Source organism: Mchenga conophoros, linkage group LG14 (genome assembly GCF_057382185.1).
Source record: "Mchenga conophoros isolate Kocher_MC1m ecotype Shallow Benthic linkage group LG14, M_conophoros_male_GT1.1, whole genome shotgun sequence".
Classification (NCBI taxonomy): Eukaryota; Metazoa; Chordata; class Actinopteri; order Cichliformes; family Cichlidae; genus Mchenga; species Mchenga conophoros.
The window spans coordinates 16163205-16188553 of NC_140539.1; the positions used below are offsets into that span (position 1 = coordinate 16163205).

Here is a 25349-nt window from a genome sequence, read left to right on the forward strand (position 1 = left end):
CTGCTTCAGTAAATGAAAGAAATCTCTCAGCACGACTCTTTGGACTTAAATAGTAAGAAATAAATGTGTAAAAATAACAGAAAAAATTCTAGCAGCCCAATGAATGGACTGTCCTGTAAATATATAAAAAAAGATTTTGTTAATTCACAGAAAAACTTTTAAAAAATGAGTAAGATTTAAACTCTAGACCTGTGAGCCAAGACATACCCTCCTAACCGCCACGCAACCGTGCTGCCTTATTTGTATTGTTTATAAGAATATGGGTGAGTGGGTGAAAAAAGATGGAATAATAAATAAAAAAAAACAAATCTTTTGTTTTTATTTTATTTTGAAGAGACTCAAAACCCCCTGTGACACCCCTCAATTCTCAATCGTACTGCGCAGTCGCGTGAGTATGACGACATCGCGAACTAATTTTCGGTAGCTCATCGCACTTTCGCCAAAAATGAAATGAAATTTCAGATAACGAAATTTTAGATAACGACATTTTGTTTAAATGCAGTTAATTTGAACTTATAAAAACAAAGAGTGTGTCGTTTTTATTTTTTTAATAATGGTACCGGAAGCCCGATGTTTTGGTTTTTTAGCGAAAATACAAGTAGCAACAGTTATGGAGATTCGCTTTCATTTTCCAGTGAGCTAACATGTGAGCACTTCAATGGAACAGGTAAGCTTTATACGTCAAAGAAAGTCCGTTTTAATTATCCTGAAAAAGAAAGGTCTAAAATAAACTGACCTAGCTTTGTTTACATTTCCGGCTTTTGCAGCTAGGCTGACGTACAAACTAAAATCGAGCATGTCCTCTGCCAATCACTGTCAGCACTCTTAGCCTCAGAATCAACAGACAGGTTTGTACAACATGTCAGCGTGCAGGAGGATGTTTTACTTGGTAAAGCACAAGAGCCTGTTGACGTATGTACGGAGAAATCTCACTACATGGTCTCCCGTTGGAGCTGCTTTCAATGCCAGACCTCACAGGAAACTGGACCTGTTACAGAAAAATGTGGTGTGTACTTTAAAAATGATCATAATAAAAAAAAACTTACAAAACTGGCAGAATAACATTTACACTATGTAGGTAAGTCTTGCTTTAGTTGGTGGTGATAACTGTGTGTTTGTGTGTGGTTGCAGGGTTTGTTTGGAGTGCCAGAGCTGAGCTGTCCTGCAGGCTTTCAGGTGGCCACAGAGACAGCTCTGAAGAACACGGAGCGTCTGGTGGAGAAAGCCTGTTCTTCTTCTCCTGGAGTTCAGACAGTCCAGTGCTTTGACCAGCTCTCAGATGAACTGTGTAAAGTGGCCGATCTGGTGAGTTCAACACACAAAAGTGTGCTAAACCTTTGTAGCAAAAGTGTAAATAAGGTCATATTATTCCCCACATAGCCAAGACCAGCCATACTGACTAACAATGGGCTGTGAGGTCGCTTTCATGTTTGTGATTACATGAGCATGATGAGTACCATTCATAGAGAGTTTGCGGAATGGCTGCAATCACAGCATTGTAGGATGGTGAAAAGATGTACCCGTGGTCTTTTTCTTTTCACGTAAATGTGTACATCCTCATCATTGAAAGAGTGGCCACTGGCCTGTATGTGTAAATAGACTGCGGAGTCCTAGCCTGACGCTTAGCCAGAGGTTGTTTGGTTTCCCCAAAGTCACGGCAAGCGTACACTGTGTTGCTCTGTTTGTGCCAGGGGACCTGATCCTTGGGGTGGACCAATCTTAGGCGTAGCTTTATGTGTGTTTTGAAAGCCAAAGAGTCGTGATATTTTGCGACGGCGCATCTCAGCTGCTCCAGTACTCTTGACACAAGGGATCAGAAGTGGTTTTTGCTTAAGCAGCAGTTGTGTCCCTGGCTGCTGTGTCTGTGGGGATGGTGTTCGCTCTGTTTGTGCTCCAGTCAAACCTTAAATATTGATCCATATGTGTTGGTTTACGATCAACACATCAACTTTTAAATGTTCCTCATTACTGATGGAAATCTTTTTCATATCCTTCTTGTTGAATTTGATGTGTTGGTCCACCGCGTTAATGTGATCAGTGAATTGTGTTATGTCCTGAGATTTGATTTTCACCGAGGTGTCATCCACATACCTGTACCTGACTCTGTGGCATTCCAGGGTAGGATAAGAGAGCCCTGTTTTCCATTTCCTCTATATACAGATTAGCCACGGTGGGTGAAAGTGGGGAACCCAGTGTATCTATGCTTCTGGCTGTGGACCTTTTATGTGAAGACTAAAGAAGTCACTTGAATGAGTGACAAAACATTTCTCCCACTGAAAATGCAAAGTCCAACAAAAGACCATTGTTTTAATCTCAACCTCCTAAAATTCAGTATGAGCAGAGATTGCTTGTTTTCTTGACAATCTTGTCAACAATAATCATTCTCCCTGTGAACAGGCAGACTTTATAAAAGTAGCTCACCCCGATCCAGCTTTCCGCGAGGCTGCTGAGAAGACCTGTATCGAGATCGGCACAGTCGTGGAGAAGTAAGAAGCGACCTATGTCGTTCATAGCTGCACAACACCAAGAACATGTTTTTATACGCTGTCTCCAACGGTGCGATACGGGTCATTTATGCTTCAGTTTGTGCCTGTGACAGATGTTGATGGTTTTTATGTTTCAGACTGAACACTAATGTTGAGTTATGCAAGAGCCTGAAGAATTTGCTGGACAACCCGGACATCGAGGCTCAGCTGGATCCTGATACAAGGTAATCTTACCTGGTCTTGTATCTGACCTGATTTATCCTTCATCTCATTATGAGATTATCTGATTGTTTATTTTGGCCTGTTGTGGCTTTTGTACATGTTTGCCTCTGCAGGCGAGTGGCAGACCTGTTCATGTTCGACTTTGAAATCAGTGGAATTCATCTAGATGACACACTGGTGCGTTTTTATTAATGGAGTTAAACACGCGATGTAGGAAACAATACCTGAAGGCAACATAACGGTGATTGTGCTTGGTGCTTTTTCACCCTGCAGAGGAAAGAGGCGGTTGCTCTTCATGTGAAGTTGCTGGATCTAAACAACGAGTTCCTGGTCGGCTCCCACATGCCGAACAGGATCGCCAGGGCTGCGATTCCCGAGCACCTACATCTGAACTTTGCAACAGAAGGAAGCTTCATTCAAATCGGAGGACTGCATGCAGATTCCCCCAATGACTTGGTAGGCATTTACTGTGGCTCAGCAAACGTTTCTCTCTTCTGCCCAGAAGGTGGCGCCTCTGCCACGTCTCAGCGCACAACATAGGATTTGGGTGCTGGTTATGAGAAACACTAAACCTGTGAGAGCTCAAAGCTTTAGTCAAGCAGCTGTTGTTGTTTTTTTGTTTGTTTGTTTTTATCATATTTAATCTAATTTTATAGTGGATAGCAGTATGAAATAGTTTTAAAAAATTAGATCTGCAAACTTTGAGTAATCTTAAAATGACTTTCTGACAGTTGTGTTGTACCATTGTAGAATTTAAGCATGCTAAACTATTTTCTTTAAGCTTGAGATGAAAGAGAAAAAGAAAAGAAAAAAAATGAATAAATTTTAACATCTTCTGCTTGAAAGTTAGTGTTTTATCTAGCCATCTACCTCTGACCCTGCAAAGATCAGCAGCCTAGTTGTTATGCTATTTTAACAATTCTAGATTTTGTCATGAATTTTCCTTCTTCCTCTTCCACTTGTGTAGGTGCGAGAAATCGCCTACAGGATTTATCTCTATCCCAACGCAGAGCTGATGGGGTGTTTGGAAGAGCTGCTGAAATGCAGATACAAACTGGCCACACTGGTGGGCTACGAGTCCTTCGGACACAGAGCCCTAAAGGGGACAATGGCCAAAACCCCAGGTTACTACACCTCTCTGGGGTTTTTCTCACAGTCGGGACATTTTCATTATTCAGCACTGTCAATATTTTGTGCCTTTGAGAACTATTCTCGGGAGGTTTACACGCTGCATTTTTGTTCTTATCCCTCTTTGCAGAGACGGTGATGAGCTTTCTTCAGCTGTTAACAGACAAGCTGTCAGACAGGTACAGCTTTCCATGTTTTTCATAATAAAAATCCACTGATCAGCTATTTCAGTTTGGCAGGTTGAATCATCAGCACGAGCTGATTTATGTTTTTGTTGCCTTTGGTGTAAAGGCTTCATTAAATCGGTGCTTCCCCTCGAGGTTAACCATGAGTTATTAGGCTATTTAAGATGTTTCCCAAAGATCCACAATTACTGAAACGAGTGACCCTTTAATTAGTTTTGTCATACATGCGAATATGAGTTTGATCATTTGCACAATGATGCATTTTTAGAAAACCTTTGTGTTCCTCTTTTTGTGTGGGATGGATTCTCTGTGTGCTTAGATTTCTTCAAACAGTCCAAAAATATGCAATTCAGGTGGACTGGGAGACTCTAAATTACCCACAGGTATGAATGTGAGCCTGTTAGCCTGGCAGCCTGTCCAGGGTGTTTCCCTGCCTTCAGCCAAATGCATGCTGGGATTGGCTCTGGCCCCCGTTGACCCTGAGTAGAGATAGGTGGGTAAAAAGCAGGAATGAACGCCTCGAGTCATCACGCTAATAACTTGTTTGGTGCTTCTCTTTCAGAACAGCAAAAGACTTTAAGATGATGAGAGACATGAAGAAGAAACTCAGCCCTCGACATTCTGTGCGTGATTTTTATTTTTTTAATGTGCAAGAATATTTTTGCCAACTACACAACATTACACTCACTGTTACACATTTCTCTCTATGCTGTTATGCCTTAAAGCAATTAATACTGATTACACAATATTATATTTTAACTCCTGTAAGTTGATTCTGATTTAGAGTTACGATGAGTTCTGTGTTTTCTGACAGGAGCTCATGCCCTGGGATCATCCATACCTCAGCGGTGTCTTGCGTGCTGAAAGGTGAGATTTAGCTTTTATGAAACATATTTTTCAGCTTGCTGTCACTTGATAGTCATTCACATGTTTGTAATTCCATATTGCTTCACAGCGGCAGCTCTTATCACGTCCCACTTCTTCATCAAGTGTCGCTTTTTACAAAAGGTGTTAGGAGAGACGCATGGGAGTAAACTTCAGGTCTGATTTTCAGTCTAATCGACCTCCTTTTTTTTTTCTTTTTTTTGTAACCCAATGGCTTCTTATGACTTGATGATCTAATCAGCCAATCACATGGCAGCTACTCACTGCAATCAGGCATGTAGACACGGTCATGATGAGCATCAGAGTGGGAAAGAAGGAGGATTTAACAACATTGTTGGTGTCAGATGGTCTGCTCTCAAAAACGCTAAAGTTGAACATGGCGATAACTTTACTGTACTCAAGGGACCCCCACAGTCATCAGATCTCAATGCAGTACCCAGTATCAGCAAGGCAGATGTAACTAAATGAAAACAAATGAAGTTGGACTAAAAATAAAGACTTGGAATTGTATTAAAAATTGTATTAAAAAAACAGGCGTCGATGCGTGATAGAAAGCATGTGCTGGCAAACCGTCCTGGATGTCACCCATGACGTGGAACTTAAATAAACTGTGGTCGTCTTTGGCATTCAGCAAATTCAAGGAGCCATAAGTTTCACTATTATTAGTTTTTCTTTTCACTTTCCTTAACATTTAGTGTTTTAAACACTAAATAAATACATTTTTATACAATTTTTTTAAAAAAAGAAGCCAGATATACAAATTAAAAGTCGTCTATGGAAACACATTTTTAAGATGGTTCAATGAAATCATAAATGTGAAATAAAAATAATTTCACATTTCAGGCTTTAAAGGGTTAATGAGCTGCACTTTACAGAGCAAAGGCTAATTATATGTTGAGTCTGGGGAGGCATTAGGTAACTCTTTATTGCAGACATTAGTGATCTGTCAGGTGTTCTTTGAACTTAAGCAGCTACTAAGTTTTCTTGAAACTTGGACTTGATGTGTCTTTACAGATTTTCTGAGGAGGAGTGGGGTCTGTGCTCTCCTTCCTCATGCTGCCAGTCCTCTGGGACTGGTCCATCAGTCCTCTTCCGTTTATCCTTGTCAGGGTCATGGGGTGGGGTTAGAGGCTATCCCAGTTACCATAGGGCGAGAGGCAGGGCACACCATGGATAGGTTGCCCGCCTGACCCAAGGCTAACACAGAGAGACAGACAACCATTCGCACTCACGTTCACACCTATGGACAACTTAGAATGACAGGTTAACCTAACGGCACTAAGCGCATGTCTTTGGACTGAGGGAGGAAGCTGGAGTACCCGGAGAGAAACCACGCAATGACAGGGAGCCACCATGCTGCCTAAAAATTGATGTGGCATTTAAAAAAAGAAAAGCCCTTTTCGGTGTATGACGGCGAGGAAAGGAACAGCCAAGATCCCAAATTTAAGTTGGTCCTCACAAAGACGGTCATACAAGTACACTCTTACATGCTCACATTATGTTAATTCCTCCCACTGAGGCTCTTTCGTCACAATCACAGGCTTTTTTGTTTCTCTCAGTCACTCATTTTCTTTTTATCGGTGCTTTTCCAGCAGTACCAGCTCGAACCGGTGTGTGTTCAGACCCTGCTGAAACAGGGACTAGAGCTTGTGTGTGGTAAACACAGCTAGTAGCTGTGTTCAGCAGTGGCCTGTTATTCATCACTGATAATATATGGATGTGGTGTTCTAGCTAAACAACCGTTTTGGCTCGGTGGTCTTTATCTTTGATGCCTTATAAGCAGCATGAATGAAAGGAGCCATTTTAAGCATGGGTGGCCAAACCTGAGCCCTGGCACTGTGGTGGCTTTGCCCTGCCAGCTGAGCTCACATATGAGTGATAGTCAGGATCCGTTTTCTTTTTTTCTTAGCTAGTCGAGTGAGCAACCTGCAGCTAAACGTATACAGAAATATGTCCTGGTTCAAAGCGGGCAAGCGTTACCATTCTTTTTTCATCTGGGCTTCAACTTCTGGTTCAGTAATAAAAAAAGGGCCTTTTGGGCTATTTGACCACTCTAGATCTGCTGATCTTCCTGTTTTAGAAGATGCACATGATTCCTATTTGTTGTTTTTATGTACTTTGTTGGATCACGGTGCTGAAGGTCACATCTCCTTCTTTCATTGATATGTTCTGATTTGTCACGGCAGGTACAACATAGAGCCCAGTCTGTACAGTCCCTACTTGTCTCTTGGTTCCTGTATGGAGGGTTTGAACAATCTCTTCTCTCAGCTGTACGGCGTCTCCCTCATGTCTGAACAACCCAGAGCTGGAGAGGTCTGGAGCGAGGATGTCCGCAAACTGGTAACTCATTATTAGTGAGGAAAAAAGGTTCGCTTGTGTGGAATAGTCTGTGCCAAGCGCTAATCCACGGACCATTTTTAAAGAACAAAGTTTCAGATGCTGTGTCTGTGTGCAGTTATTGGGTGATTACATCACTGTGCGTGCATTTCTCCAGGCTGTGGTCCATGAGACGGAGGGATTACTGGGATACATCTACTGTGACTTTTTCCACCGGCAAGATAAACCTCATCAGGTATGAGCACACACTCATCGACGTACTCGAGATTTTAAAGTATCTCTTCCTTCTTTGAAATGTGGTTAACCATTCCCAAACGAGTTTTGTAAAATGTGGATTAAAAACAGAAAAGCCACATTTTATTCACACTCGAACATCGAAACCATATTTTAACATAGATGTTTAAACTTAGACTAATTCATGAAAAAAAGCAACATTTCAAGTAAAGTTGGGACTGGGGCAGCGAAAGGATGGAAAACTAAATGCTACTAAAGGGAAACAGCTGGAGGAACATTTTGCAACCAGTTAGGTTAATTGACAACAGGTCAGAGTTTCACAGAAGTAAAGATGAGCAGAGGTTCACCAATCTGCAAAAAACTGTCTACAAATTATGGGAGAACTTCAGAATAATGTTCAACATCAATGTCTCTTAATCGACATAATATCAAAACATTCAGAGAATTCTTTGTGCAGAAGGCTGAAATTCAATACTGGATGCTCTTAAAATTAAACATTTTCTCTGTGTAAAAATTTTATTTCTATTGTGAGTAAAATTTGTTCATGAGATTTGCAAATCTCTACATTCTGTTTGTTTTTTCACATTTTTAAAAGTGTCCCAACATTTTCTGAGTTTGTATTTAATTATGTTTTGGTAACGTCATTAGTATATATCAGTATTATTTTCTATAGTAGCACTTTAGCCTCACTCCTCATTTTCCTCCCAGGACTGTCACTTCACCATCCGCGGTGGGCGCCAGTGCCAGGAAACTGGTCAGTACCAGTTGCCAGTCGTGGTGCTGATGCTGAGTCTGCCTCACCCTACCAAGGGCGCCCCCACCTTGCTCACTCCCGGCATGATGGAGAACCTTTTCCACGAGATGGGCCACGCTATGCACTCAATGCTGGGACGCACTCGCTACCAGCACGTGACAGGTGCGGAGTGACCCTTACAATGAGTAGGGCTCTTCAGTGGACCCTGGTTTGCTTGAGGATTTAGAGAAGTAATAATATTGGAACATTATGGCTTTGCATTTCCAAATGTCACAAGGTAGAATTACATAGATTGATACAGAGCTGTAGGAAGGGGTTATACATTACACTGTGGTGAATTGAACAAGGAAAGTAAGCCCCGAGGAGAGGGCAGATGATAGCTGGCTGCTAACGCTGTCATTTGATATGGTTTGGTTTGCAGATACCTTCAGTAGTAATTTAAGATCCCAAAGCCTTTATTTGAGCCTGACAACAGTATCTATTAACTGCACTGGAGGTTGTTTCTTCACTGGGCACAATGTTTAGACATGTTGGTTAAGTTTGTGTTGTGTAAATCTCATGACAGTTGCTCTTTTTCACCTCTGTTCTACACATCTATTCCTGCCCTATGTGCTTTTGCTTACTTATTGATATTGCTGAGTATCACAAGATCACAAGGACTTGTATTGATTCTGACTTTTGGTTGGGGCTGTAAAGACTTTGGTTTCTCATTCTGGCTCACTTTTTCGTTTTTAACACTCTAAGCATAAAAGCCAAAGCACTTAAGCAGCCAAGAATAAAGTCACCTATATCCTGCTTTGTTTTAAAGTCTCTCATCCCTTCTCTAGGAACCAGATGTGCAACTGATTTTGCTGAAGTCCCCTCCATCCTCATGGAATACTTTGCCACCGACTACCGAGTCATCAGCCAGTTTGCACGGCACTATGAAACTGGAAAGGTAAACCTTAAACACTCAAAACGATTTAAACTGAGGACAGATTTGAATCGATAAAGTACAGAAATATGTTCTGATGAAATATTACGGTCATGGCATTGCCAGTAAAATTTGCAGGATGAAGGCTTCAGATGAAAATTCTGTTCATTTGTAGCTTTAATCAGTTTTATCGTCTCTTTAGCCGCTACCCGAGAGTATGGTGGCTCGCTTGTGTGAGTCCAAAAAGGTGTGTGGAGCTGCAGACACCCAGTTGCAGGTAAGATTAATGTCTTTGCATGTACGTTGTCACAGAGCACGCAACAGCAGGAACCATCCATAACACGTGTCAGCTAATTTATGATGCTTGTGTGGCACTACTTTAGTGTTACGCCCACCCCTAAGAAAAAAAACAACAACTGAAAATCTCATACTAACACCCGTGGCGCAAAAGTCATAAAAAAACATAAAAAAACCCTGAGGAGCTGATGTGATAAAGAACAGTCCTTCTCTGCTCATAAACAGCATCTGGTGGCTATGAAAGGTTTGGTTTTGTTTTTATCTTTTTGATTGGTTCCCATTCTGTTTTAGCCTTTATCCCTTTTTTTTATTTTTTTTATTAGGAAAGCTCTTGTTTTTGTGCTCCTTGCTTATCTGTTTTTCTTTACAAAGCTAAAACTGATTCAAACAAGACAACCACAAAACATGTTAAAAGTTTAATGGGCATTCATGTCCAATGGTGTGACATTAGTCACCATTTAACTCTATTTCTGCAGTTTAAGAGTTTTCACGTTGGTGATTGTTTTTGCTTTTTTTTTTTCTTGCTGTGTAGATTTTCTATGCAGTCTTGGATCAGATCTACCACAGCGAACCACAGAACCGCTCTACCACAGAAATCCTGAAGGACATGCAGCAGAAATTCTACGGCTTGCCTTATGCGCCCAACACGGTACAGCCTGACCACCTTTTTTTTCCCTTTCTCCCCCCGTGACTTATGGTCTCTGACGTCATGACTACAGGATAAAATACAAGCTTGGAAGTTGTTGATAATTTAGGGTTCTGTGCTCTTCTTTTGATACCCATTTAATGAGATCACAGAAACCTTTTAGTCTTTAACTTTCTACTCACTTCTCCTTTCTTATTCGCTGTCCTTCCTCTTTCTCTCACTGGTTTTTTATCTCTCACCCAGGCACAGCAGTGTTTAAAGGATTAAAGCTGTTTTTTGAAGGGCTGCTAAAATAACAAAGCAGGGGGATACTTTAAATGAACCCTCCCAGGGGGAAATATTTGAGCCTCTTCCTCCCTCCTCTTTAATGAAAAAAGTGCTTTATTCCCCCACTTTAGCAGCTGTGGGCTGAGGAGGATGAGGCCAGGAGACAGAAGGGAATCAAAAACAGTCATAATTTAGCCAGAAATGGCCTTCATACAGCATTTACTCAGGGCTGTAATTATGTGGGGTTGCCATCAGGAATAAAGATTACAGGACTGCTGTATATTCTGCCCGGACGACCGTGTCCCAGCCAGCGTTTCTCCTCACAGGAGTCCTCCCACTCCTCTGTACGTGCCTCGCTTTGTAGCTCCCTCTCCGGAGATTGCGGTTTATGTTATATAGTTTCCCACTGTCGCAGTCATTTCTCTTCAAGCTTTCAAGCCATACGGGAAGCTCTAACAGGCACTTTGCCTCCGTGTGCACAGCCACAACCACAAGCGAGATCGCTTTCCTCATTTGAACTGAGGGTGATTGCAGTACTTAAACGTCGAGTATTAGATCACGATTGGATCGGAGCAAGTGAAAACAGATTTGTTTAGATCCTTAAAATGTTCTTTTTTGTGTGGTTTACCCTCTGAATCCATCCCTGTCTGACTGCCTTCATGGAAACGCAGCTCAGGAAAAAGTTTCCGCAGTAAAGAGAAGTTTGGAGTGGCTAATGGGTTACGGAGAGCCACAGATTATAAACATTAGGGTGATGCTGACATGTGTATAGTTTATAGAGGAGGGCTATCAGTTCCCGCTGTGTACAGAGTGAGAGGATCAGCTGCGAGTAACACAGACCACATGCTCACTCTTGAGCTGAAGATAATATTTGGGAATAAGAGGCAGAAAGCGAGGTGTCCTGCTCGCTTTTGTTGACATTTCTCTAACTGCTAATCCGTGCCTTTAACACTTGCAATGCTGTCCCTTTTATTTCCCCAGAGGATGAGTCGATGTGTATGCGACGGCTCACGTTCTTCTCACAAGTCGAGTTTGGAAAGACCTAAAAATGTCTTTTAACTGACACTGAAGAGGAGCAGAGTAAAAAGCAAGGGCTTACTCAGTTTCCTTTTGTATGTGAGGATGAAAAGGATATCTTGCTGACATGTGACCCGCTCGCACTCTCTCAGAAAAGCTGACGATAATCATTTGATGTGAGACGAAGGGATTGAAAACAAAGAGAAGCTTGGAAGCCTGATAATCAAGGCACTTTGTGATGAGTACTTAAAGCATCCTGTCAGAGACTGCGACATATTACCAAACAGTTTTTCAGTAGCAGAACATCAGCAGTCAGGAAGCACAGAGGAATCAAAGAGCCTCCGAATTAAAACAAATTAAAGCAGGCTTTTTGTAATTTTCTGGATGTGTTATCGCATTTGTTAGCGCGGCCTACATTTTCTATTTCATAGCACTTGAAAGAGCTGATCCGAGCTCCTGTATTTGTGTTCCTGCTTCTCTAACCCACACTTTCCTGAGCCGTGACTCCTCTCAGGAGTGCTATCGACTCTTATTAAAGTCACTACAGCCCTGAGGAGTCTTGTCAAGTCAACACGGGAGTGTTTTTCATGCTGTTGAGCAACCGCGCTTAGTTTAGCAGACACAGCTCCTCTCAAAAAGCAGTTGTTTTAGAGCTTACAACCTACAGTGCTCTTTGTCTTATTTTTTTACATTCATATCCCTTTATTATTCAAATTTCTGAAAAAAAGATGAACCTTTTTATGTTAAGGGTGATGTATAGCATCAGTAGGTTTTTAAATATCTTCTCACAAACGTGAGTTTAATAGATGTTTCCCAGCATAAAGAATTTAAGATTTTTTTTTATCCACACTAATGCGTTATTTGGCTTTTTGCTGGAGAACATGTACCTTGATGTCAGACGATCCTTTGGAAGCTTCTTGGGCACCAGTCTGCAAGCACATCCCTCAGTTTCATGATTATTTCACTTTAATTTGAGTTCAAATCTTTAACGTGTATGAAGTCTGCTTCCCCCCCCATGTGGATGTGCAAGGAGGCGTCTGCAGTCTGTTATGTTTTGTTAACAACAGCAGCTGCTGCCTTTTCTAGCAGGCTGAATGTTTGAATGTTTGCCAGCTGAATTTCCCAGTGTCGCCGTTTTCAGAGATCATAAAGGAGCTCGTCTTTATAGATATGGAGAAGCTCCCCTTCAGGCAACAACATGGGAGAAAAGGAGCGAACGGGGCTTTCTAGCTGTTAGGAATTTCCATGTTTTGTCCGTTTTATAAAAGGACCTGACAGGATGTGATTTAATGTTTGTCAAAGATGTTTGTTCAAGGAAACTTGTATTCATTTCACCAGTTTAATATCATCAGTGAAGACGACGTAGGCAGCTCATAAGATTGAGAATGTTTGGCGTATTTATGAGTCTGCTTTCTGTTAATATCTACTGACGTGTTGTTTTCACCTCGTCGGTCTGTAGTCAGGGTGTAGTCATTGCAAAATCTGGTCCTGAGTCACTGACTGAAGCAGGCGTTACCACAAACGCCTCTGAAGTACTTTGGCAGGTGTTTATGTGTCTGACTGTCTGGATGTTTCAGAGCAGGTTGTGTCAACATGAAGGGCTGGATATTAAAGGGTGAAGTAATGAGATTAGAAATATGAGTTGAACTGAGTGCAGACACGAAAAGATGTAAAGTTAGATTATAGCTAGGTTGTCCAAGATTGCTCGATTACACCTTGGTTATTTCAAATATGACTGTTTTAAAGACATCAAACTGTTTGGTGTTTGGCCTTTTATCACCTCAGTGTTTATACAGGAACCCTTTAAAATGTCTCCCTAAACGAGACAAACAGATGATTTTTCTGTCGGCGATAGACAGCAGTACTTTGTAGATGCTTTGTTCTACCATGACATACCGAATATCTGCGTAAAGCTCGTCTTCTCTTCTTACCAAAACAGTTGACATTTTGTCTCTTATTTTGGCACTAATGGCGACGGAGGAGTTATGGTCATTTAAAGAGCACTTGTGAGATGTGCACGCTGCCAGGCCGTAGGGTAACCTCACTCTATCCTTTTTATTTTACCCATTTTTATTTGTTTTGGTGTAAGGTGCCCAGTCTTCATGATTTAGTTTTTGATTACGAATGATTTTTTTCATTTTTAAAATTGATGGAGTGTGAATAGCTACAAAAAAATCTGCTGTTTTTACTCATTAGCAGATTTTAAAGTTGCATTTTTAAAGTAATCTGTCCGGCGCAACAGTCGCGTGTCACCTTGGATACGGTGACACGCGACAGATGCTGTTAGGAAAGTTGCAGCCGTGTGGGTTTAGCCTAGCGTTAGCTTTGTCAGGATTGGCAGGATTGGCTTCGCTGTCTTTAAAGTGATACAGTTGTTTATTTTTTTTTGTTCAATGTTCATTTTCTTCTTAAGGCATGGCAGCTGAGATTCAGCCACCTGATTGGGTACGGGGCCAAGTACTACTCCTACCTCATGTCACGTGCGGTGGCCTCGATGGTGTGGAAACAATGCTTCATAGAGGATCCTTTAAACAGGTGAGACCGAAGCTTAACATACTGTTAAATTTTATATACATACATACATACATACAATATGTGTGTGTGTATATGTATATATGTCTTATAAAACCATCAGAGCTTTCGCTGAGTTAAAGATGTTTTTATTTGAGAGAACCGAATAGAGGAATTATTTTTGTAGGGAGGCAGATATTTAACTGGACACATGGTTCATTATTTATAAGGGCAATAAATACTAAATTGGCTGGAATGAGGAGTCCTCCTAACAATGACTACATTACCCTGAAACTGAAGTACAGGTGGTGAAGAGTTGCAGAAACATAGTTCATATCATCTGTATCAAAGCCCTGGCTTTAATGTGAATGTGGCATCTGCTGTGATTCACAGACACACAGCAGCATCCACATTACCAGATCCTCCTCTATCTAAAGCATTTGCCCCGGACAAGCAAAGCAATAAGGTTCTGTTGTGGAAAATCAATCGTTAATCGTATCAGCATCGCATTGAGCCCTGCAGCAGTTTCACTTCTTTTTGTTTCCCTTTCTGTCTGTCTGTCTGTCCCCCTGGCCTCCTTTACCTCGTCTCGGTAACACCTGCAGTTGTCAGAGCTCTGTTGTTTTTATCACCTGTCTGTTGTTTACAGACAACTTAGCAGACTTGTCCCTGGGCTCCCAGTGGCAGCAGCAGTGATGGAGGGGTTGACAGGTGAATACAGGTGTCTGTAACCGTATCTCTTTCTCTTCCCTGCCTGTCTTCCATCTTGGTTTCTTTCTTAGGGAAATGGGTGAGCGGTACCGACGGGAGATGTTGGCCCACGGAGGAGCTAAGGAGCCCATGCTGATGGTGGAGGGTAGGTTCAATCTTTTTGTCACAAATACTAATAGAATATCATGTTTGCCCACAAACATCTGTAAAGCGCCATTCTGCGCCAACAGTTTGAGGTTTCCTCCCAGATTATGGAGTTGTCAGTCCATTGGCGTCTTGCCCCATGAATTTTTTTTAATTTTTTTTTTAAAAAGGGTGTGTCTAATTACTGCAGGTTGTGCCACAAAATTTGTTTTGACTTGCTGGACAGCCGAGAGTGTGACTCCTGCTTGGATTTGTTGTTTTTCTTTTCTCATATGAAGCAGAAAAGGCGTCCTCACTTAAAAGAAAGATGGAAGCTGCTGATCCAGCTGCTGTTGTTTCAGGTGGTCACAGCTACCACTGTTATGGTTTGTCCCACTCTGCGCTTTAGATTCCACCGTGGTACATGTTTACTAGTTTAACACACCTCCCAAGGTCTCTTATCTTTGTTTACAGGAGCTTTGTCAGCCCAAAGCCTGTCCTGCTCTCGGCGAGCTCACTCTGCGGCAGTTACACAGTGCCCCTTGCTAGTCCAGCCCTTATTTGATCTGCTTTTAAAGGTTAACTAAAGAAGATAATTAAAAAGATAACGATATGGCTCCTAGTGCTTTTTGTGTACACAGGCGATCATGAAGGAGGGAAAGACCGAAATGTTTGATTATAGGTTTGAGTGCTTAACGCTGCTGACTCTGCAGGGCTGAAAACACAGACCGGACCACTTTTGTGTTTCAGATCAAACAAACTCAAATATTCCAGTAACTATTCAATAGATTCGTCGTTCTCAGTAAATCTTCAGGATTTCTGTGACTCAATTTTCTTGTTGTAACACCATAACATTCACATTCCTTTTGTTTGATTATTGGCACCAAATGGATCAATTTATGACGAATGTGTCACAGTAAACGTAATCATTTTGATGATCTGGTTACTTTTATCCAATCCCCATATAAGGTCAAATGTCAGCGGCCTCTCACAGTGGTACATGGGACTCCTGTTACGTTGCGAGTGCACCAACTAAACTGGCAGTGTCTTTGCTTACGTTTTTTAGTGCTGATGTATCCGTATGGATGTGGTTGTGTGATGAAATTGCAGCAGCGTATTATGTGACCAACGCAGCATTAACAGGAATGGCTACTCAACCGTTGGGTCTCCAGCTATCTGTCTCTAGGTGCCACGAGGCACCTAGAGGAACTGCAGTTTTCGCCATTGTTGCATTGACTTCATTTTTAATCTCAGGAGGTTACTCCTTGGAACATAAGTGTCTTTAAGAGTATAGCCGGACACAAGGCAAGCTAAGTATATGCTTTATTAATTTATTAATTAACAATTAGTAAGGAATAAAAATGCATGAAAGGGTTTACAGTTTCACCATCCTACAATTTACTGTCTTTTTAGTGCTGATTAGCCGTTGTTAGCATGCTAATCCCAATTCGAGATGGCTAATGATTAGCATGTTAGCGCTCGTTTTTATTTTAAATATGCTGATATTTGAGATATTTGAGGTATAAAAATTAGTGACAAGCTGGGCTGCAAACTCATCAAACTGCATTTGTAGTAGAAACGATCCTTGCTTAGGAGTGGAACTGGGCCTATGTGATGATGTCCAGGAGCAGTTTCCTTTTATTACTTGAAGTAATCACACAGAAGTCACATTTTTGAGTGTATGAAATTTCCCCCATATCAGAAAAAAAATCTGTGTAATGTGCTTTCAAGGAGTTTGGGTAGTTGAGCTTCATCAATGCTGCATCAAGGAAGAAGCCTTTCACATTAAAGCACAAACAGGGTGTTGGAAGAGGGTGGACTTGAACTGCAAATCGAACGCATGCTTCTTTCTTTCCTTCTACACCCCTCCTCCAGCAGTTGCTGTGGCCTGTCTGGACAGGACAAAAGTGGAGAAGGTGAGAAGAGAGAGACACAGAAAGATAGTGATATCGGGTAACGTTTAGGAGCGTACTGTAAATCTCTCCCTCAGGGTCACCCCCTCCCTCCTCCACTGGATTGTTCCTGTGACAGCTCCAAACAGGGCTGCACCCACACTCTGAAATGAAAACCACCATTGGATCAGATCCTCGCTGTAAGATCTGTTGTCCAATTAACTGCTGCTTAACTTACGATATTTGCTTTTATGGTTTTCTTTGTAGCGAATGCTACTCTAGTTATAGTCCAAAGCCCTGCGTGAGGCAGAGTTTTAATGGTGGTTTTTATCGCTCTGGCTGCAAGTCACAGGGGAAGGAAGGCTCTAAAAAACGTCTGCTCTGGGAATAATGATTAACCCAGCGATTGCATTGTCTGACAGAAGATGCAGATCAAATGAAAGAGCCTTGGGAGGGCTAGATGGTAGATCCACTCTCACATTTTTTGGCAGCCTGTCCATTGTGTGCACCTGCATTTATAATAATTTTATAATAATACATTTTTTTCCTTGTCTGGAGAAATGCTTCAGCTAAAGCAGAAACTCTCTGCAGTTTAAAGAACCCTCATTGAGCCACCTCACCATTTTGATGAAAAACTACAAAACATCGGCACATGTGCTGAAATATTTAAGTTTCCACAGTCTTTGCTGAAGGGTTGATGGGTTCATAGCAGACATCCTGAAATCTTATTGAGGAATGGAAAATTGATTTGAAGTGAATTAGAATGGCTCTTTTTATGTCCTTAGCGGGGATTAGGCCAGCAGAAACCAGAACACTAGAGGAAGGAGACAGAATCCAGATCCAACCCATTACACATAATCCTTTCAAACAAAGAGCCTTGTAAATGGAGGTGTGTATCATTTCCCTGCTTATCCCCCTTAGGTGAGGTGGTAGAAGGGGCATAAGGGCACACGGGGAACCGGAGCAGACCTGGAAAGGCCAATCAGAGGCCAGTCTTTATCTGGATGCCTCCCTGCCTGCTCCTGGATGTTTCCCAGGAAAAGATGGTGTTGAAATGTAAACCCAGGTATTAAATTCATTGCGGCAGCATCACTGCAGTGAGAGAGAGAGAGTGAAAGCCGATCGACTGGCTAAACTGAACCTTGGGTCCTCCTACAGAGAGGGCTTTCATGGCCCAGGCTGTTCCCATAGTCTCAAACACTGAGCACAGAAAATGGATCTACTCGGGCTCTGTAGCAGGGACTCGGGACCTCGTTCGTTCTTTGTCTGGGGAAGCGTGACTGAATAGTTCTTATGACTGCTTGTACAATCAGTAATAAACCCCGAGGCGGGGTGCTTTGTACAATCCCACAGCACTTGTGAGACAGTGATGCATAGTTCTGTCTGAAGTCGAGGAGAGGATTGGATAAACCTCATAGTCCAGATGTTAAGCTGCAAAAGGCATAATTTACAGCCCGTACTTGAGTCAGACTCAATGTTTGATCAGGTAAATGTTTAACTCGTGGGGGCTTTCCAAAATTGTCCTGAATTCTTACTTTAAGTCTGTGTCAGATGGGATGTGATGGCTAACTGAAGTGCGAGTTCAAGAAAATTAAATTCTGTTTTTGAGCAGCAAGGGTGGACAATAGATTTTGTTTGGAGCACATTTCATGACAAACCATAAAGTGCAGGAAGAGCCTGTGCTGAGAGTAACTTACTTTGCTTTTCATCACATCTGTCTGCTTTTTGGCTTTTTATTTTCTCTGCCCGACCCTCCTTGGGGGGCCCTGACCCGCAGATATACGAGTTACCGAAGTTATTACGATTCACCCTGAGCGGGGACATAAATATGTTCAATAAATTTTATAGTAATCCATCCAAAAGCTGCAAAGTAAATTGCATGGGAGCCATGAGCATCTGTATTATCCATCAAACATTTATTTAAATACTACACAGTAGAAGTGACCTGCAGCAGGTCACAGGATTCATGCTCAGAGGACCAGAAATGGCAGCGTGTCATGGCCATCCAAACAATGGCGGCTGAGGTATTTCAGTTTGGACTAAAGTGGTGAGCAGACCCGTCTGTCTGCATAAACACACTTAAAAAATTTTTTAGAATGACTCGATGCATTAAGCCGAATAAATCTGTTTGATGCAATTTTTTACGTAAGTGTTGCTTTGGAAAAATTATGAAGAGGTTGTGTTGTGTTGATGTTCCTTTTTAATTCGTGTGTGTGTGTGTGTGTGTGTGTGTGTGCTTACTCAACAAAGAGCCTCCCAGTGCAGTGTTTGTCATCACCCTTGTCTTGCTTGCTTTCTGGGCCTGTCTTAAGTGCGGTTTGTAGAAAAAGCTTCCTGAACTTCAAAGCTGTAATTACAGAGGCGGTGAGCCCCCGGGCCTGCCTGCAGGTCTGACAGACGTAGCTACTTTTCACACCGTGACAAGTTTGGAATAGTTATGAGAATCGGCTAATGAAGCAGCAAGTACCTTAAGATTTGTGAAAACGGTGTCAAACACTTCCGGGGGAATACGAGGCGGCAGAGGAGACGGGGCTAGTTATCGCACGCTCCAGTTTGTGCACATTTCCTACGTAGCACAGTGCTGCCTCGGAGTTGCAACTGGGTGTAACTGGCCTTCAAAAGAAGCCTATTAAATTGTGAAGTACCAAAAATACAAGCTATAACAAGGAGTTAAGGTCAATATGTTTTTATGAAAAAGTTTCAGTTTTTTCAGTAATGTTAAAGTGTCTGTTGTGTGTTCTGTGAGGGAAACACGAATGCCATTCATGGCCTGTTTGAAGGGGACAAATTAAATGTGTTATTTTGCAAGAATAAATAAATAAGATGAGACATCCTTTTTTTTAAAATTTCTTTATTTATTTTGCTTTCTCAAATCATGGAGGTCATCAGACAGACTTTATCCATGCCATCCAAACTTCTGTTATTCATTTATTTATTTGTTTTTAGTCAGCATCTCAGATCTTTGATAAATTCATCCAGCAGTAGCTGCAGGCTGGACTGCAATTTTAGAGCACTTGTACTAAATTCATGTCCCCTGAGCTGTCATTACCCAGACTCAGAGCTGCTAGCCAGCCACAGTGGCCTTCGTTGGACTGATACCCATCGCCCACCACCCTTTGAGTAAATAAACAAGCTTTTCTTTGCATGCTATCTATTTACTGATGTGAAATGTAAAATCCCAGTGTAATTTAAAGATTTTACCATGAGGCTGGACCCACGTCAGGACGTCTTTATATCTGAGGATGTCGTTTCAGGGAGCTGAAAAGATTTTGCCCTTGAAAGGTTTTTTGGGTTTGTTTTTTTTGTTTTGTTTTTTTTGGCATTTTGTGCTGATAGCTGGTGACATAAGCGGAAAAACCAGGGGCTATTGTACGCCAGCAATTCGCAGTGTTTTCCATCTCCCTGAGAACCACTGTCCTGTTTAAAGAAAACAGGAGGCAGTGGAAGTTGCGCTAAAGAAGAGGGTCTTCGAATGTTTGTACATCAGTTGGATAAATTGGGTGGGGTGGAGGAGGGGGACTTTTGATGTACCCTTGAGCAGGTAGTCAGTGGCCAGTTGGTCGATTGAGGCTCCAGTTTGTCTTTTAACATCCCAAAACTCCGTTGGCCAAGTTGGCTAACGATGCAAGCCCTGAGATGACTGTAATGATTAGAAGCCCCGCTCTTCAATAGCTGTGTCAGTGCCATTATGAATGGAAATGGAAACTCTTAAATACGAGATGACTCACACTGCAAAGGCTCTGTCCTCGGGCTGTACCAACAATGGGCACAAAGCACAGCCTATGTTTAGTTTGGCTCTGGTTTTTCCTCGGTGCTAAGCCAAGAGTAAGTGTACAGTTCTCCCCACCGTTTGTGACGCAGAGCCACTCGCTCTGTTCCTCTGCGCTGCTGTCGTCGTGAGCCATGGGTACCTGGATGCCCTGTTTGAATGGATCTGTAGATCTCAGCTGTCTAGATTTGTTAAAGTGGTTTCGAACAAATCACAAAAAATCAACTAGAGTTGCAGCGATTGAGTATTTTTTTTTTAATGTCAAAAATAATATTAAGAAACACGACATTAATAGTAATAATGTCAGTAATAGTTCAGGCAAACCTTGGTGGTTTCAGCTTTTCTTTTTTATATATCGCACTAAAATGAATATTACTGGCTTTTGAGCTGTCTGTTGAACAAAAGAGCATGCTGCCGCCATCACCAGAGGCTCTGAGAAACTGTAAATGTTCAGTCATACTCAGTTTTCTTATCCCTATTAATTCAAGTGCAATCCTTGTTCATCTGCAGTGAGTGCAGGCTGTCAGTCTGCTGTTTACCTCAGCTGTAAATATGACTGCAGTCTCAATATGCCGGGTGTCAATTTATGTTCGTTTACTTTTTACAAACCTATTGTTTTATATTTGTTGCAATTTCTGCTGCTCTCTCAACCAGATCACTCTGAAAAATGTGGTATGGTCAAGAGTCTCATCCTTTTTAGTGTCGATGAGACTTTTTAGCTGGATGAATAAGGGATATATAAAACTTGGCCAAAAAACAGCAGCTTCTGCCTTGTGGCAGGAATGGTTTCTGTGGTTCAAAATTACTTGATCTCATTTGTGAGAGATGGGTTTGATACGTTTTTTCACAGATTCTAAGCCAACAAGTTATTTACAGCAGTTTAAATACGGCCAATGTTTTTTTTGGGGGGGGGCAACACTAGCGTTAGTGAAACCGTCTCTTACATTAAAACATTGTTGGACTTGGACACTTGGTGAATAAACTCCCATACGATTTGAGAATGTAATCAAACTATTAATCAGATTGAAAGTGTGATTTTTTTTTAGGACATTTGAGCCCATCATTATCTTCTATAGCGTTAGCTTTCAGCCAGCTGCTGCTGTCTTCCATCAACCAGCACCTGCTGTAATGTATTTTTAATGGATTCGTTTTATGTTTATGAGAACCCATCTGTTTGTTGGAAGACATAATTGCACACAGAGTACAATATTCAGTTTTTCTATTACATAACCTCCAAAATTACCGACTGTACCTTTTTAATTACCCAGTGCTTCCATTCAGTGAAAACCATGAGCTGAGTAAAAAAAACGTATTCAGTTGACATTTTGATACTTGTCTGTGAGCTTCATCTCTTTTACAGTGTGGTGATTCCTCCCTGGGGGGGGGGGGTCTTGTGTGGCTCGGCCCCTCCTCCCTGTGTGTATGTATAAGGGCAGCTTCTGAGATCAGATACTCCTCCACAGTGTTGTTATGACTCTGAGGTTATCTGTGCATTCCTCTCCAACTCTCCCAGGGGTCGTGGCTGAGAAAATCTCAGTCCTCACTGTGTATTGTTTTGCTTGTTGTCATGTACCGTAAGAACTGTGTGCCAACACCACGAGCTGCTGCTGCTGAGCAGCTAGCATGGGAACTGTTGTTTACCTGACTAAGTTCCTTCACTTCCTTTGCACTTCCTTTTCCACCTTTAGCCCCCCCAACAGACACACACACACCACCAGCACCTGTGCATCTCTCATCAGTCTTGTAGAGTAAACTTTGCTTGTTTAACACCACAGAAACTTGTAGCTGGTCAGGCCCCTTTAAACACAGCAAGGAAATGAAATCTATGATAAAGTGACGGTGATGCTGCAGTATGTATGTATGTATGCATGCATGTATGTATGTATGTATGTATGTATGTATGTATGGAGAGTTCAGCTCAGTAGCCCTTAGCTCTGTTTGCACACATGCTGTAAAAAATCAACCAAAGTAAACAAGTGCCATGTCAGGACATGTGCGTACCTCTGTGTCTGTTTCTCTGTTGATTTTTGTGCTGCATATTTGAGAAGTAAAGGGGGGATTTGATTAGGTTAAGGCAGGAAAACTCTTCTGGGTCAAACTTGAGATTTTCAAAAGCATTTACGCAGCTATGAGAAGCCTGCGTGACGGACCACAGAGAGCTGCTAACAGGACTGTGGGCTTCGACTCATATTTCTCATCATTAATTGGAAAACTAAAGTCTCCATGAAAGAAAGTTGGGGCTTAAATTACAACGCTCACTTTGATCTGAGGTATAAATTCAGCATACTCTTTGTGAGCATCTAATAATGCATTTTGGTCTCTGCCTCAAACACGCCACAGACGTCAGCAGCGGTCAAAGGAGAAAACACCCTTCGGCTCTATAAACATGACTATCAGTTTATGGTTGGAGTCGTCTCTGTGATGTGGCTGCCGTGTTCACAGGGATCCCGGGGCCCTGCGGTTACAGTGTGTTAGGGACCCCTGTGTGATGGTATCTCGCGTTGTAGCCAAGGGGCAGGGTGCGACTGGTGGATCCTGCTGAGTCAGAATCATGGTGGAAACAGCACAGACTCCCGTGTGTGTGTGTGTGTGTGTGTGTGTCCACATCTTGATATCTGTCTACATTCAGGATCGCTGTGTGAAACTCTTTGCGACGCCATTCATGCGTGTCTGCAGACGTTCCTGTGTGTGTGCATGTGTGTGTGTTCGTGCACTCAATGGAGGTGACCTATGCAGGAAAGACGGGGAGGGGGAGAGTGCCTATTTACATTGGCAGCTGCACAAGGGGAAATGAACTGACTTCAAAGCGGGCGTGCTGCTGAATTGTAAAGCGAGCTAGGGAGTCCTCAATGCATGAGCTGGCAGACAAGCTCTGAAAACACACAGACATTCCCAGAGCTCACTCTCAGCTCCACGACACTGGACACATTCTTGTGTAATCTATGTGAGTGAGACAGAGAATATAAAACATTGTAAATATACAGGAAATCTGCACATTTTGGTTACTTTAGTGCATATACTGTGATGGACGTTATTACCAGCTGAGGCCTGTTAAGGTGTGAGTGTTTGAGCCCATTTTCTCAGTGTAAGTACTGTGTGAGGAGTAAAAAGTGCTGCACTACATCTGCAGTAGTTTAGGATGTGTTGAGGCGCTTTTGTGGTAAAATGTGGTGATGTCCTTAAATCTTCACTTCAAAATGCAGATGATGGTGAGCAACATTGCACTGGGAAAAATCCATTGTAGTGTTGAGGAAGAGAAGCTGGAATTAAAAAAAGTGCTGCAGCTGAAATCCATTAACCTAAAATGATTTTAGTTTAATTTGGGAAGAAAAAATGTAGCACTTGCTTCAAAGGATCTCAAAAAACAAAAGGTTTTTCTTTTCCTTTTTTATGATCACTCCTCTGACATCAGATTAAAAATATTTCAGCACTAAGGAAAGCATGAATGAAGTGAGATGGAGTGATTGAAAACAGCAAACTAATTCTGGTGCCACTCCTTGCAGCCTGCAAACACCCCCTAATGCCTGTGTGTGTGTGTGTGTGTGTGTGTGTGTGTGTGTGTGTGTGTGTGTGTGACAGGAATGCTGCAGAGACGGCCCACCATCGGGGACTTTGTGGACGCGCTCGTGTCTGAGCTCAACCCAAACTTTGAGACCTTCATCATGGACTCTGAGGGTTGAAGGCCAGTTTTGGCTGCAAGGAAACGAACTTTATGAGGCAAAGATTGAGAGAACGCTGGAGAAATCAAAGACATGCCGTCATATTTCATAGTCACGGTTTCTAAAGATCTTCATGCTTTCTGCAAATGAACATAATGTATATTTAATATATTTGACATGTTCTCTTGCTGCACACAGTTAAAAAGTTAAAGAACCCTGAAACTGTTGTAAAACTTTTTTTTTTTTAACCATTTAAAGTTTAAAAAGTTTTAACACTTTAAACTTTTGAAAGAATGAATAACAAAATGCAATCATTTTCACAGCTTATACCCCAAAAGATTGTTCTGAGCTTGTGTAACAGCAGAACATTGTTTTGGTTTGGTTTTTTCCTGATCAAATCAGCATGAGGAAGAATACTTAATCCGTTCTTCCTGTCATGAGGACATTGTTTAGGCTTTAAATTAATACCGCTCCATCTGTTTTGTCTGTCAGGAGTTTGGGGAGGGGTGAAAAAGAAGAGCTTCAGCTTGTGAGTTTTTTACAGCACAATAGGAAAGATTTGGTCAGTTCTTATCATATTATTCATAAAAGCTGTTGCAACAGTATAAATCACAAAGCCACACAGTCTCTGGAAGTTTAAGAAGTTGTGCATATTTACAAAAATGCTCCACAGAGGCTGTTTGCATCTGTTCCAACAGTTTCACACTGTAGTCGTCAGCTGGGCTCTGACTGCAGCTGCCTTTGCTTGCCTTGTGCCAGCTCCGAGATGCAGATTCACGTCGCTGTTGAAAGTGTAAACACGCCATCAGACAGGCGGAGCCTGAGCGAGCTGGGTGGCTCGAACCTCACAGAGGCTGCAAAACTGTGATTTGACAGTTATGTGGGTGTGATGTCTCTCCAACATTGCTTTGCTTTCAGATCTATTTCCAATTAAACCTGAAGCAAATTATATCAGCAGAGATTAAATGTAACTGAAGTGCAGCCCCAGTATTGATGTTAGTGTAATTTTAGGCATCAAAACAAGTTGACTTGTCACACTGAGTGCTACGCCGCCTGCACAGATGGCTTTGGAAGAAACATAAGATGTTTAGATTAAATCATTCTTTAGTGATTTTTTTTTTCTGTGGTGATCAGCCGTCATATTTATAAAATGTTTTTTTTAAATTAGAAGATAGATGGCAATATACACTTACCTGTTAATCTGCTGGTTAACACAAAAAATCTGATCAGCCAGTTTCATGGCAGCACTCCATTCAGACTGGATCCTGCTGAAGTTCAAACTGAGCATCAGGATGGGGAATAAAGGTGAGTTA

General features: G+C 41.9%; 1 protein-coding gene across 1 annotated transcript; it reads left to right on the plus strand.

Moving 5' to 3' along the window:
- Positions 1-496: 496 nt before the first annotated feature.
- On the plus strand, positions 497-25147 carry LOC146559502 (mitochondrial intermediate peptidase-like). The gene is made up of 20 exons (XM_085245537.1): positions 497-667; positions 768-1006; positions 1132-1305; positions 2398-2486; positions 2624-2710; positions 2822-2885; positions 2982-3164; positions 3676-3832; positions 3967-4015; positions 4584-4644; positions 4836-4888; positions 7093-7246; positions 7401-7478; positions 8186-8393; positions 9059-9168; positions 9347-9421; positions 9974-10090; positions 13785-13906; positions 14665-14738; positions 23957-25147. The coding sequence occupies exons 2-20, from the start codon at positions 860-862 to the stop codon at positions 24055-24057; spliced, it is 2103 nt and encodes a 700-aa protein (XP_085101663.1). The 5' UTR covers positions 497-667; positions 768-859; the 3' UTR covers positions 24058-25147.
- The last annotated feature ends 202 nt before the right edge of the window (positions 25148-25349 follow it).